Genomic DNA, 14,339 nt, shown 5'->3' on the forward strand with positions numbered 1-14,339 from the left:
TCTTCTCAAATCTTTGGCAGCTAATTTGCGTCTTTTGTTCTCAACACGTTTCTTGCGACCCTGTTGACTATTTACAACAAAATGTTTGATGGTTCTGTGATCGCACACCAATATCTTAGCAATTCCAAAAGTGCTGCATCCCTCTGAAAGACTGTTTACAATTTTTGACTTTTCAGAGTCAGTTAAATCTCTTTTTTGGCCCATTTTGCCTGAGGAAAACTAGCTGCCTAATAATTCTGCACACCTTGATATAGGGTGTTGATCTCCTTATGCCACACCCTCCCTCATTACACAAATACACATCACCTGACATGCTTAAATCCAATAACATACAGCTTGGAGTTGGAATATACGCATTAAAAATGATGATATGGTTTAAAATACTCACTTGCCTAATAATTGTGCACACAGTGTGTATATATATATATATATATCTATCTATATATATATACATATATACATATACAGTATATACACATACATACATATCTACATATATATATATATATATATATATATATATATATATACTTTATATAGCAAAATCTCCATGCTTCGCAGCGACAAAGTACTGCTTTTAAATTTTTATTAAGGAGAAAAGAAAACCTTTTTAAACTGAGGGGAAAATATACCAATAACTATTTGTTATGGATCTCTTTGTATACCACGTTGTCAGTTCAGCACTCCGGTTGTAATATGACGAAACTGTGCGAGTTTACTCTTGAGAATGCAACGTATAGTTGTCCAGGAGAAAAGCAATCTTGCCTGAAATCAATGGCAACCTTTTGTTGTGTCTGTCCCTGAGACTTATTAATTGTCATCGCGAAGCAGAGCCTTACTGGAAATTGGAGGCATTTGAATTGAAATGGGAGATCAGAGCTTATAACGGTGATAAATGAAATGAGGAATACATTCAGAGTGTGGCGCTCTGCTGTTTTTTTGTGTAGCTGCCATCACACAGCTTCTCTGCTGCTTTATAAACGATCGCCATATAAGGCCGTCCTTTCTCCTTGCTTCGCGGTTCTGTACTGTTCTATTGTTCGTTTAGTACGATTGTTATAGTTATTGTGTAGCTATTTGAGACTTAGTTTACTGTTCAGGTACCCATTTCCTTTATTTAATCAGCAGCTTCTCCGCTATTTTTTGTTCGTTTATTATGATTATACTTATTTATTGATTCCCTTCTTTAGCTGACTGCCTGTTCATATAAGGCGCTCCGCTGTTTTTTTGTGAGGCAGCCTTTACACAGCTTCTCCGCTGTTTTATAAACGAACGACATATAAGGCCATCCTTTTTCCTTGCTTCGCCAAGGAAGCAGCCTTTTTATTTAATCCACGGGTTCTCCGCTGTTTTATTGTTCGTGTATTACGATTGTTATAGTTCTCTTTGTATAGCACGTTGTCAGTTCAGCACTCTGTTGTAATATGACGAAGGTGCGCGAGCTCACTCTTGAGAATGCAACGTATAGTTGTCCAGGAGAAAAGCAATCTTGCCTTAAATCAATGGCAACCTTTTGTTGGGTCTGTCCCTGAGACTTATTACTTGTCATCGCGATGCAGAGCCTTACTGGAAATTGGAGGCATTTAAATTGAAATGGGAGATCAGAGGGTATAACGGGGATGTGTGGAATAAATTCAGAGTGTGGAGAAACTCTAGAGACAGCATGTGTATTAACTTGTGGATTTTTCTGTGAGTATTTGGTGTCAGCGTGATGAAGTTGCTTCCACAAGACCGCGTTAGCTGTGGAGCTCAGCTCGGAGCATATTCTTTTCCTGCCTTGTCAAATGTGTAATGCATTTTTTGAACAGGTTTGATGCATGGAAGTGATTACTGGTACTGCGTTCAGTCAGTTCACGTGAGCTGCTCTCTTGTGTGATGTTGTGATGTCCACGGCTTTATTTAATGTTAGCTAAGACCCGGCACTTCAAAGTTTCTCGCTACAGCAATTTTAACTCCGTTACAAAGTGATTCAAAGTCTCGTTTATACCTCGTGTCTTCTCATTAAACTTGTATCTTGCGAATATGGTATTCGTGCTAGGTATGACAAATGCAGCGGGACCGTGTCTATAAACTTAATTTAAACACCGTGCTTTGTTTCCGCAGTAGCTGCACTTATGAATATGCTTGTATGCATTTTTTCTTCAGTGCTCTTTGGAGCTCTTCCTTGTTTTCTATGTACTGCGTTCACAGTCATTTGACGTGATTACGTGGGAGGTGTGATGATGCGACACACATGTATTACGTATTAAATAAAACTCCTCAATGATATACGATGTGCTTCCCGAGCGGTGCTTGATTGTTTGCTTTTCTCAGTCTCTCTCACTCTCTCTGACATTATCTACTCCTGACGGAGGGGGTGTGAGCAGAGGGGCTGTTTGGACAGAGGCTGTTTGCCTAGATGATACAGACACTACTCTAAACAATGCCGAAAGACTACCTTCACATTGCTTCCTTCTTTGCGGTTGCTTTATCGCGGTGGGCATACTTAAAAGCCCAACAGCACGTATTAATTTTTTAATTGTTTGCTTTTCTGTCACGCTGTCTCTCTCTCTCTGACATTCTCTGCTCCTGACGGCGCTCCTTTGAAGAGAAGATATATTTGCATTCTTTTAATTGTGAGAAAGAACTGCCATCTCTGTCTTGTCATGGAGCACAGTTTAAACTTTTGACTAAAGGGTGTTATTTTATGTCTAGAGGGCTCTAATAATGTTAACTGTGTTGGACAGTTTATAAGGGCTTAAAATATATAAAAATAACCATACAAACATATGGTTTCTACTTCGCGGATTTTCACCTATTGCGGGGGGTTCTGGAACGCAACCCCCATGATCGAGGAGGGATTACTGCATATATATATATATATATATATATATATATATAGCCATTTCTGTTACCTGTGGGGTTGTCTGCTATCTGTTGTATCAATTGTACATTACACTCTTCCATATGAAGTACCTGAGTTTTGACTTAGAAATTATTAGGACATTAATTAGATAGTTGCCTGCAACTATGTCTTAGGTTTATTAAGGTGCCACTGATTTTATGAAGAACCTCACGGCCCGTGGCATCATCATAACCACCTCCCAAATGGGAGCTTGGGCAAATTGTAGCAGTTACTTTCAGTGTCTTGATGTCAGTGATTTTTTTATTGTTGCAACTAGGAAGGAGATAATATACTTCTCTTACAATGCAATTCATATTGCAAAATTATGCTTCACGATACAAAATACCCACAGTATGAAATTTACTTTTAAAAAATGTACTGCATTTTGAGAGTTGCCTATTATTTGACATTTATAAATCAAAACAATGCAAAGTGAATTCAAATCCGTGCCCAATTTTTAAATTAACTAGGGGCTTCGCCCCCTGCTTGCTTTGCTCGCTAAACCCCTGGCCTGTGCTACACACCTGCCACTTTGCGTCTCTGCTGCTCGCATATGTAGATTTCACTTTCACCAAACAACAAATCTTTTAATGTTCACGGATATGCCTCTTCATTGGTGAGAAACACTACTTTTCCCTGATTGCAACACAAATTAGACAATCTACAAGTCTCGGACTTAAAGTTTAAATCCAAACAATATATTTGATCTCTTTTCACTGTTCTGTTATTTTACAGAGTAATAATTTCCGTTTGTTTGACCTAATGCGATCTTTTCTATTTTTTGAGACTTTTGAATTTTAGTACTTTCATTATCTATAACCTGCTCCGCATTTGCATTGCACCAACATTTTTGAATTCTTTACAACGTTCTACTTTGTCATCTACTCTTTGTCTTTTATTTTCGGCCCCGGGCATGGTTAAATGTCTTGGCACAAATCCTTGTCTCATGAGATATGAAAGTATCACTCTAAAAAAGTCACGTTTCGTCTTGTCCCAGGATTTTTTTATTGTAATATATAGAGAAATATTTGCCCTGCAGTAACACAAAGTATGTTTCATGCTGATTAGCCCATGCAAATCATGCAATTTAACCAGAAAAGCAAGCATTGGTATTTTGGCTGTTTTGTCTTTCCAGCATACTAGAGGACTGCTGTTGAGAGTAATACAAGATCCACTGCTGTATAATTCTTCCGTATAAAAATCTATCAAAAGTTAAGTGTGTGTGCACATGAAATGCTTAGCCTGCAGTTCCAGCCTACTTTCACATGCAGTGATGTCCATGTTGTGCACTGACAACTTGTACTTTCCCATAATCATACAGATGGTGATAAGCAGTTCTGCCCAAGAGCAGTCAGTTTGTTGTGTTATACCTTAGTTCTAGTTTTTCTATCAAATTTTTAAATTACCTGCTGTCTACGAAAATACTTTTTTGTTTGCTTTTGTGTTTCATTTTGGTCATGTGGTAATGCCACACAATATATGATACATTTCAGAGTTTTGTATTGCCAGTATTCTGTATCACAAAAGTTGATGTAATGGAATTTTGTCCCATGCTTACATGCATCCTAAACTTAATTGCATTGAGTTCTATTTGATTGTTGATTTATTGTATTGCCAGTATTTTGTATTACAAAAGTTCCCATGCTTACTTGAATCCTTAACTTAATTGCATTGAGTTCTGTTTGATTGTTGATTTAGAGACAGGTACTGTTCTCATTTAATTGCAACCCTCAGGTTGTTATTTTTTTTTTCTTTTTGTCTTATTTCAACATCTGCTTCACTTCTTTTGTTCTCAGCACTCTTCACCCTGTTCTATTTAGTTAGCTTTGAGTGTAATGTGTAAAAAAAAAAAAAAGTGTCTTTGCTGTTGTGATACTGAAATTACATCATGACAGCCATAGAATGCAAATCATAAGAAAGTGCAGAAAAATGCTCCTTAGGGAAAATAAATCATATGTCACAAAGATCATAAATAAAAAAACATAGATTAATGAAAGTGCTTTTTATTTTGCCTTTCAACAGAGTCAAAACATTGCTGTTCATGAAACCTCATCTTGCTTTTAAATTATGTATTTAATTATGATTTCTGAACATATGTCATATAAATGCAGTGGATTTTAGCACTTTAAGTTCTGTATGGTGTGTCTTTCCTTCAAAAAGAGAACACATTAAACATTGAACAAATACCTTGGTGACTGATTAAAGAAGAAAAATAATATAACACTTTGCTGCCAATTAGAGTACCTTAGAGTTGAAATTCATTAATTGAGTATTATTTTTTTTTTTCTGGCTCCAACAGAGATGTGCACCTGCATCCATTCGACTTATGGACAATGCTCAGTTTCAGTTTGGTAAGGCCTGTTTGTGTTAGTGTTGTTTTTATCTGTAAATATGCTTTTCTAAATTAATATTACATCCACATATTTTTCTTTTCCAATGCGCTGAGTGCCATTTATGTTTCATTAATGTTTGAAATTGTGTATTGCTTGGAAAGTATGCAATTTATTTTAAAAATGTAGAAATATTTTAAAGATGAAAATACACTGTGTTCTAGTGTCACTGAAGTAACACAATGCTGAGAACAGCTTATTGTAAATTTGTTTTGATTTAGAAATGATCTGTCTTAGTGGAAAAGTAAGGTAGTTAAATTAAACCTGTTTAGAAGGAAATCTTAAATCAGTTTGATTTTGACAGTTAGCCTGTTTTGTAATTTTGCATTATGTGAAAGAGGTTAAATCAGTTCAATCAGTTAGATCTTATGACAACAGTGCACTTCACATAGAATACAACCACAAGGCACTTTACAAAGCGAATAAGAGTACAGTTCACAATTATATTAGGAGATAGAATAAATCCAGTTATATACATTTGCATTGAACAACCTCTTATAGATTTACATTTTGTTTTCTCACTGGGCTTTAATGCTTTTTAGAATAAATCCAGTTATATACATTTGCATTTGCAAACCTCTTATAGATTTACATTTAGTTTTCTTACTGGGTTTTAATGCTTTTAAGGTGAATATTAGAAATTCTCTTAAATAGAAGGCCTACAGTTGAATACAGGATGTACTGAGAAGATGCTTTCTTCCCATGGGATCTCATTACTTTTAATGTACTGAATTTCAAGATTTCTATGTTCTTTGCACTTCTTAGCTGAAACCCCAGAGACTGTTCATCTCTCGCTCTCTCTCGCTTAGCATTAAGAGTAAAGATCACACAATAACTTTAAGTACAAAGTCTGTTAATTTTTGCTGTCCCTTCTAAATTATTTTGGCCTTTGCTATAAATTTCCAGTGTTTTTGAATAATGTTCCAGTTTTAATTGGCCAGCTGAATACAACCAAGTTTATGAGAATGAATCCAGTTATAGATCTATTGCTAGCTTCAAGGTAGAATAATGGAAAATAATAGATTTAATAGATGTCAGATGTTAAGGACTTTGGGGCTTCTATAATTAAGACAATTCATGTAATGGTTTTACCCATGTTATGCATAAATATTGCATATTGATAAAACATGCCTTTGCAAATTAATGTTTTGTTAACTAAGATGGCAGCACTAATTTACTTTAATGAATATTTATAGTTTTAGTTCCAACAAAAATAATTGTGTGAAAAATTTGTAAAATAAGAAAGATTGATAAAACTTTATCTGATACTACCACTTTCCAAAACATTATGTAATTGTTTAAACTGTCAGTTCTTCATTGCAGTGAGTTGAAAAATAAATAAAAGGATTGAAGTCTTACTAACGTAAAATTCTACTACTCTGTGTAAATGGTGAATGCCTTGACAGTACAGCAGCCTCTTGAATGATGTCTGCGATAAACTGGCATCTTTTGTGGTTCCTGAAATTTATGTAATACTGTTCACCCCATAAACCCTAAAATGTGTTGGGACCTTATAATAGATAGGTTAATAATCAATGCTGTGATGATATAGAACATTAACTCTTCTTACATATCGGAATAACATTCATATTCAGTTACTTAGCTAAGAGCTGTGTTGGTTGAGTATCTCATCCATCTACTTATTTTATCACTAAACCAAGTATTCATTCGTACTTCTTACAACTTGAGATTTGAAATGCAAGTGATCATTCATAATTCTGAACTGATTTTTATCACTGACAGGTCCTGAAAATTTCAAAGCTCCTTTTAAAATGATGAGGGGCTAACGTGGGGAACGGGTATAACCTTGATTTAAAATAAGAATAAATATTGTTCATTCTGACTTTTATTTATTGTATCTGTTCTTATATTCCTTATTCTCCAGGCCATGCTTTGAAGCCCCAAGTAGCTTCAATCTTTACCTCATTTTTGGATGGATTAAAAAAATTTTACATTACCAAGGTAATTAGTTATGCTAAAATGAAGTAAATTTTGATTGCTTAATAAAGGTTTTGAAATTGCACTGGACTGAAGTTTTGGCAACAAATTAATTGATATGAATTTAAAAGCACAGCAGTTATTTTAGGATATATATATATAATATAAAGTTTTTCTCCCTTTATGTTTTCCTCTTTTCTCCAGTTTAAAGGTTTTGACCCTAACCAGTTATGTGTAGCTACATTACTTTTTGAAGGAGACAGAGAGAAGGTTCTGCAACATGAAAAGCAAGTTTATGACATTGCTGCTAAATTTGGGTAAATATATTTCAGTTTCTAAATATCATTATTCCACTTCTTCAAAAAGTTTTGGGGCAGTATAAATTAAAAAAAAAAAAAAACACCTTTAAAAATATTTACAAATGCTTTTCTGTTTAATCTTGTTTTTTGTCATCCTTGCTGCTGTGTGCTCTCACACATAAAGATCCAGCCTTTATTTTTGTATATTGAACTCTATCCCACAAGACTTTATAGATGCAGTGCTGTATTACTAAATGCATTTTAGTTTCATCTGCTGCTTTTGAAAGGGGAAATCATAGCCATTTAAACTAGTCTGCTAAGAATAACACTGTATCAGAAATGACTCTTCGTGTAATCTGGAAAATATATAAAAATATAAGTCTTAGGACAGCCAAGAGAATTACTTTCATCACTTCAGTGTTTATTTGCTTAACAAAACATGGTATGACATTAGATTGATACCCGGTAAAGTAACAAGAATGTCTTGTGTTTTTTCAAATAGTTAGTATTATGTTTGGCCTCAATTAGAACACAAAAAAGATGTGTATGTACTCTATATATGTATCATTTCCCAAGTAGTCCTGTTATCAGATCTTCCAAAACCTCTTGTAGAATTTTCCATAAATTTTCTTTAACTTAAGCTACTTTGATCTTTTTTCACTTTATTGACCAAAAGTAACATGAATCACATTTTGAGATGCACTAAAGACAGTAGATATAAATACAGTAGAGTGTTGAAGAATAAACAACTGAAAAGTTTATAGTCATATGATTAAGGAAAAAATATATGCTGTTGGTAACCTTTGTAGTCCAGTAAAATAATAGGGACAGAGTATTTTGTAGACAATTGTCAAGCAATTTTCCTAGGGCATTGGAACGGGGTTTCAAAAGGAAATGGGTCTATAAGATCTGTAAATTATTGGATTGTATTTAATATGGAAGGCAGACAAAATGTTTTTCATAGTTGTGCATTTCATCAGGCTTCTCAAGACATAAATAATGTCAGAGCCGGTTTACTAGGGCAAAGTTATTCACGGATTCAAAGAAGTGTACAGTAATGTGTAATAATTCATAAATAGCTTATTTATTTAATCTACTTTATCAATTTAGATTAGACTTTATTAATCCCATGGGGAACTTGCTTTTTTTATTTGTCAAGTATTTATTTTCATACTGAAGTTATTACATCAAATACATAAAACAGAAGCTACTAAAGTCTTACATTTCTTTTCTTTGCATTGATGCTGTGAAAAATCTTAAAATAATTTAGCCTTTCAGTATTTTTTGTCAAGATCAGAAGTACAAGCCAATTTCTATAAATAATCAAAACTGGGCATTTCTGTATATTTCTTTTCAATTTTTGATGCAGAATCTGTCGGTTTTAGCATTTTATTTTGCCTCATGTATTCCTTTGGAGATTTCCACTGAGTTGCACTTGTAAAGTCTAGACTGAAGAAAGTCTTAATGAAAGAAACCTTCCTGTAAACACATATTTAAAATATTTTTTGATATAAAAAATATGAGTGGATTTTAATACCACAAATCTTTTTGGAGAGATTGGTCTGTACATGGCTATATCCATACTTAGTGGCTTATGATCCATGATAATGATAGTTTCATCATTACTCATATATACAGATAAGAGGATATACGAGAGGGGGCTCAAAAAGTCACGGAAATGTTAAAAATAAAAATCTTTATTATACAACTTACATCAATTCAGTTTTAGTTACCATCATGAAAATGTAATACAAAACATAATGTTGCAAATAAATGGGTAATATTGTGCAGTATATACTAAAAATACATACTCACAGGATAATAATCTTCTTAATTCGGCTTGCTCCAGTTCTGGGCTGAAGGGGCAGGAGCCTATCCTGACAGCACTATGCACAAAGTAGGAACCAGCATTGGATGTAATGCTGGTCCATTACAGGTCCTTCGGAGGTACACATCCAGATTACTTACGTTTACAATAGATGCCCACTGGAAAATTAAGCAGCATGTATCTGGAATTAATTAATCTGGAAACTGAAGAAGGACAATGTATTAATATAATGAATCAGTGTTATTTAAAGAAAAAGTAGAATTTGTGAGTTTTCTTTCTTTCATTTTCAATATAATGACATAATGCTGTACTTCGTAATTACAAAAGGTAAAGTTTATTTTCATGGTGAAAAAAGTAAAAATTCTTAGAGATGCAACATTTTGGCCATGATGAAGGCTAAACAGGTGAAGTGTTGTGTGCCTTACCTTTGTTTTTTGTTCTTTTGGGTGGGAATAACCTTTACTTTTTCCCTTCTGCATCTATTCTCTGCCCTTAACTAACTCCATTTTGTGAATAATTTAATTTCTTTTTGAATGGTGCATCCAGATATCTGACAAAATAAATTAAACACGTGTGTGGGAGAGGAATAGAGATAAGGTTAAAAGTTGATGAACCTACATAGGTATGGTCATTCAGACCTACTTCCTAATTATATCGCCCACCATAGTGAAGTAGAAATTTTTATGATTTTGAGAGAAGACTTGACTGTTGGGGCATGTTTGCCAGGAGTGTCTCTAATGAAGATAACTCAGGTTTGCTATTCTTTTATGAGGAATCATCTTTAAGGCGATATTGTCAGCAGAGGGAAAGGCTTCATCAACTAGGAGCAGCTATTATCTCTCCAGCTCAAGATGTTGTCATCACCACTCTTTCTACGAAAAGATTTTAGAAAATAAGCATATATTTTGAAATTAGGTTTTGTTTTATAGGAAAAATCAAAAAGAAGACATTCCTTCTCATCCGAGCAGATGCTTAAAATCCTCTGTGTTATGAGTATGCTGAAAATGGCCTTATTTTAGTGGAGATTGCATGTTGGAAAAGTACAGATTAATTTGGATTCCTCAAATGCATGATCTTATTAGTTAAGTAAATAAATATTTGAAATAAACTATAAACGTACAAATATTTTGCAACATTTTGAGACAGCTTGAGAAGTATAAAGTAAATAATATTTTTAGTAAATATAGAATCGTATATGTTTGCCATGCCTAAGATCCAAAACACAACTAGATTTACTATATATATTTTTCTTTAGCATGATAAAAATTTTTCCTTTATGAATAACTATAATTGTGCAATTCTGTCTTCATACATTTTACTTTGAGCAAATGGTAAAATTGTTTCATAATCTATAGTCTATATCAGAAACAATAAAATGAAGAAAAACGAATTCCAAAAATGTGCAATTGTATGCCAGTAAAAGGAAATTGGGATATAAAGAAAAGTTTGATAAATTACCTGTAGGCCTCCTCTTGTCACTAGTTGTTTTGTACTGTTAGAAAGAAACAAAACAACATCTCACTCTGTGAACAGCCTGATTAATGGAGGGTGGGTTTTGTCTGTCTAATTTGATTGATTATGATATAGATCAATACAGACCATGGTGGAAATAAGTCCTCTTTCAGGTTCTTTTTGCCCCACCCCATCTCTTTTTACCACTCTTATCTTGAAAATGCTAATGAGAATTTACTAGAACTGAGCACAAATCATTAGACGTAGTGATGCCACTGACAAGGAGCTATTAGAATACTGGCGTGTTTAATACCAGATTCAAATCTGGGCTAGTGGAAAATTTAAATAGCTTAATAGAGTACTGACTTAGTTACAGTTAAAGCATTACATTCTTTCTATATCATAATATACATTGAGAAAATATATGCATATTTATTTTTTTTAACATGAAGTGTGTATTGGATAGCCACATGTGAAAATAAAAACAGAAAATAAATGTGTAGTATTTAGGTTTAGCATAACACTTTTGTTTTTTAATACTATTTGCTTATGTTTTGAGGATTGTTTTTAAATATCCACTGATTTCTTACTATTCCCCACTTAAAAATATATTTTTGCTCATTTGTCTTTTACAGAGAAATGTATAATATTTTTGAAAACTATTAAATTGTATAGTGACTTGTGATTTTTCATCATACATTTCATCTCCATCAGATCAGATGAGTACTCTCTAGATCTGGGCCTGGTGACATTCCCAAATTATCCGTCTTTCTTTCCCAGGCTAAGGGGTGAGCAGTGTGGAGGCATGGTGACATTAGGGTCTGTAAGATTCACTCTGCAGGCTCAGATCTCTGGTCCTAGTGTGTTGAAACTTTTATAAGTTTGCTTATCTGTTGCATGCCATTGGTTCACAAACCACTATTTAACATCTCTAGCCATGCTTAGACTTTCAGTGAAACCCACTAAGATGACACCCAACCTCTTACCTTTGAGAAAAGAAAATATAGGAATCTAGACCAAATTAATATTGAAAGTGTTCAGTGTAGGCGAGTCTTTAATTTGGAAGAGAACAAATCAAACTCTTAGAAACCTTGTCATGAAGAGTAAACAAAACAGAACGAAACACGCATTCAGAAATCTTAGATTAAAATTAATCAAATTTTGATGTAGTGTTTTAGAGTACAAACCTACTACAGCCCAGTTGTAGTCCATGTGGAGTATGTCCATTCTTCCCATGTCTGTGTGGGTTTCCCTCCCACATCTCATTGACGGGAATGTTAGGCTAATTGATGCTTCTATATTGGCCCTGTGTGAGTAAGAGTACAAGTATGAACGGGCCTTGCAATGGACTATTTTCTATCTTGTGCCCAGGATAGGCTGTGGGTCCCTGAATTAGATTAAGTAGGTTTAATAATGTTAAGTTGTATTAGGTGTTAAAGTTGAATAATGGAAGTAGAAATTTTGGAGATTGGATAAATTATTCTCACAAGCATTTTTTCTCTTATGTGTATAGAACCGCATTTCTCTTTCATTTAAAATGATCTACTTTCACATATTTCTTTGGAGTTTCTTTTTTTAAGACCAGTTAACAATTCATAAGTTGGTTTTCTTAGCACACAAGAGGCTTGCGGTTTTTTAAAGAAATAGATGAAAAGCACAATTTTGTTTTTATGTTTAAAACATTCATGTACATCTGAATCTGTCTTAACCCTATGAAGTTTGAAAAATTATTTACCTGTCACTTCCAAAGAAGTTTTGAAATCATTAAATATACAGTAAGTATAGAGAAACTAAATTGATTTTTAAATACATTTTGCTAGATGGTTAAACTGTAAAGAGGCTTCTTTAAATGAGCCATGTGTGAGGGTCTTAATAGCGTGTATTATTCTAGAATGTATTATTCAAATATTTATCTTAATGATTTAACACTGGCTGTATTCATTGTTCATCATAGGCCTAAGCACTAGACAATCCAATATTTTCTTCAATAGCCCTCTGTTTATTTCATAGTGTATAAATTGGACTAAACAACAGCTATTGTGGAGACAGTCAAATTAATTATTAATGATTAATCTTAGTTTTATTTAATCTCATTTCCCATACTGCTTGAGGTGATGAGGGTGAAATTGTTAACAGGTGAGAAGTCCTGAGTGTTATTTTCTGTCCCCATCAACATTTTCCAACTTCACTTAGGAATAACTGGGCACTCCCAGATCATCTATACAGTGATCTCCTCCCGTGTGTCTTGCCCTGCACATTTCATCTCTATATGTCTAAACTACTTCCACACTTCTTAATATGAAAAGGCTCTATTCCAGAAGCTTCTCTATCTATAAGAGGGCAGATAATTTCCACTGCCCTACGAAAGAACCTAACAGCCACTTGCACCATCAATTATATGCTTTTAGTATATGACCATAGGTAAAAATGTGGAGATAGGCTGACCAGGAAATTGAATGCTGAATGTGTCTTATTATCACCCATACACCCAAAGAAACAATCAGTATTCTATATAGTGCCTTTCTATAGGTACTTTACAGATATAGTAGGATTTTTTGTTTTGCTTGAATACAGTCGGAGCACATGAAGGTTAAAATTGCTTTCTTAGTTACGCAGAATGAATCAGAGGCAGAACTGGACCTTGGGGCTTAGAGTCTAGATTTTTTGCTCTCAGCACAGCACTACCTATTGCTTGGTCTGGTGTCATTATTATTACAGATGCTGCATCTGTCTGTTAGCTCTCATCAGGGGTTACTACACTGATGTGTAATGCATCAAGTAATGCCTAGGTTCCATGGTTTACTGACATATCAGTACTTGAAAATAACGGTCTGATATTAACCAGTGTACAGATCAGATTTCAGCAAAGAAACATGTTTCTATAACCCACTATGAAAATGACATAATCAATTGTCTTTAAGAAAAATGATCAGTAATTCAGTTTTAAAATGGTATTTACCAGGAGCTTGTGACCCTTGTAAAAAATGTTTAATAAAAATTAAAGCTCAGAAAATGCACTTAAAACTACTACATTTTATATTATTAATATGTGTCTGTTAGCACAGGATGTTACTTTCTTGTTTGAATTGTTAAAGGCTTGTATAGTTTGAACCATTTGTCTGAAGGCTCATCAGTTGGTTTACTATAAGGGAGTTGATCACCTAACCATAGTCTGCACCAAAGCCAGAATGTTAAAAGACAAACGGTTACAAAAGAAGTTTTGTTTTTATTGAGAGGCAAACCTATCTTATTCATAATTTCAGATCTGGGCATTGTTACAGAAATAAATATGTATGAAAATTTTTATCTAACCAACTACTAAAATTTGAACATGCCAAAAGCTAGCATTTGATTCCAGAATCCATTTGATTTAACAAGGGACTAAAAAGAATCAATTAATATGTTAAGTTATATGGTCCAAACAAAATACAATTTATTTCTTCCTTTTATAATTGAATTTTCTGCCATATGTAAATGTTGGGCTATTGAACACTTGCTAGTGATTTATAACAGTGGCAATTTGTATAAATATATTGAAGGGCTAACTA

General features: G+C 33.8%; 1 protein-coding gene across 1 annotated transcript in view; it reads left to right on the forward strand.

The window, feature by feature from the left end:
- agps (alkylglycerone phosphate synthase) overlaps positions 1 to 14,339 on the forward strand; it is a 261,105-nt gene that overhangs the window by 192,254 nt on the left and 54,512 nt on the right. Inside the window, exons 12-14 of the mRNA XM_039757713.1 lie at positions 5,184 to 5,235; positions 7,160 to 7,236; positions 7,417 to 7,529. Of these exons, the coding sequence (XP_039613647.1) occupies positions 5,184 to 5,235; positions 7,160 to 7,236; positions 7,417 to 7,529 (242 nt within the window). The remainder of the gene's footprint in view (positions 1 to 5,183; positions 5,236 to 7,159; positions 7,237 to 7,416; positions 7,530 to 14,339) is intronic.

Source organism: Polypterus senegalus, chromosome 6, assembly GCF_016835505.1.
Source record: "Polypterus senegalus isolate Bchr_013 chromosome 6, ASM1683550v1, whole genome shotgun sequence".
Taxonomy (NCBI): domain Eukaryota; kingdom Metazoa; phylum Chordata; class Cladistia; order Polypteriformes; family Polypteridae; genus Polypterus; species Polypterus senegalus.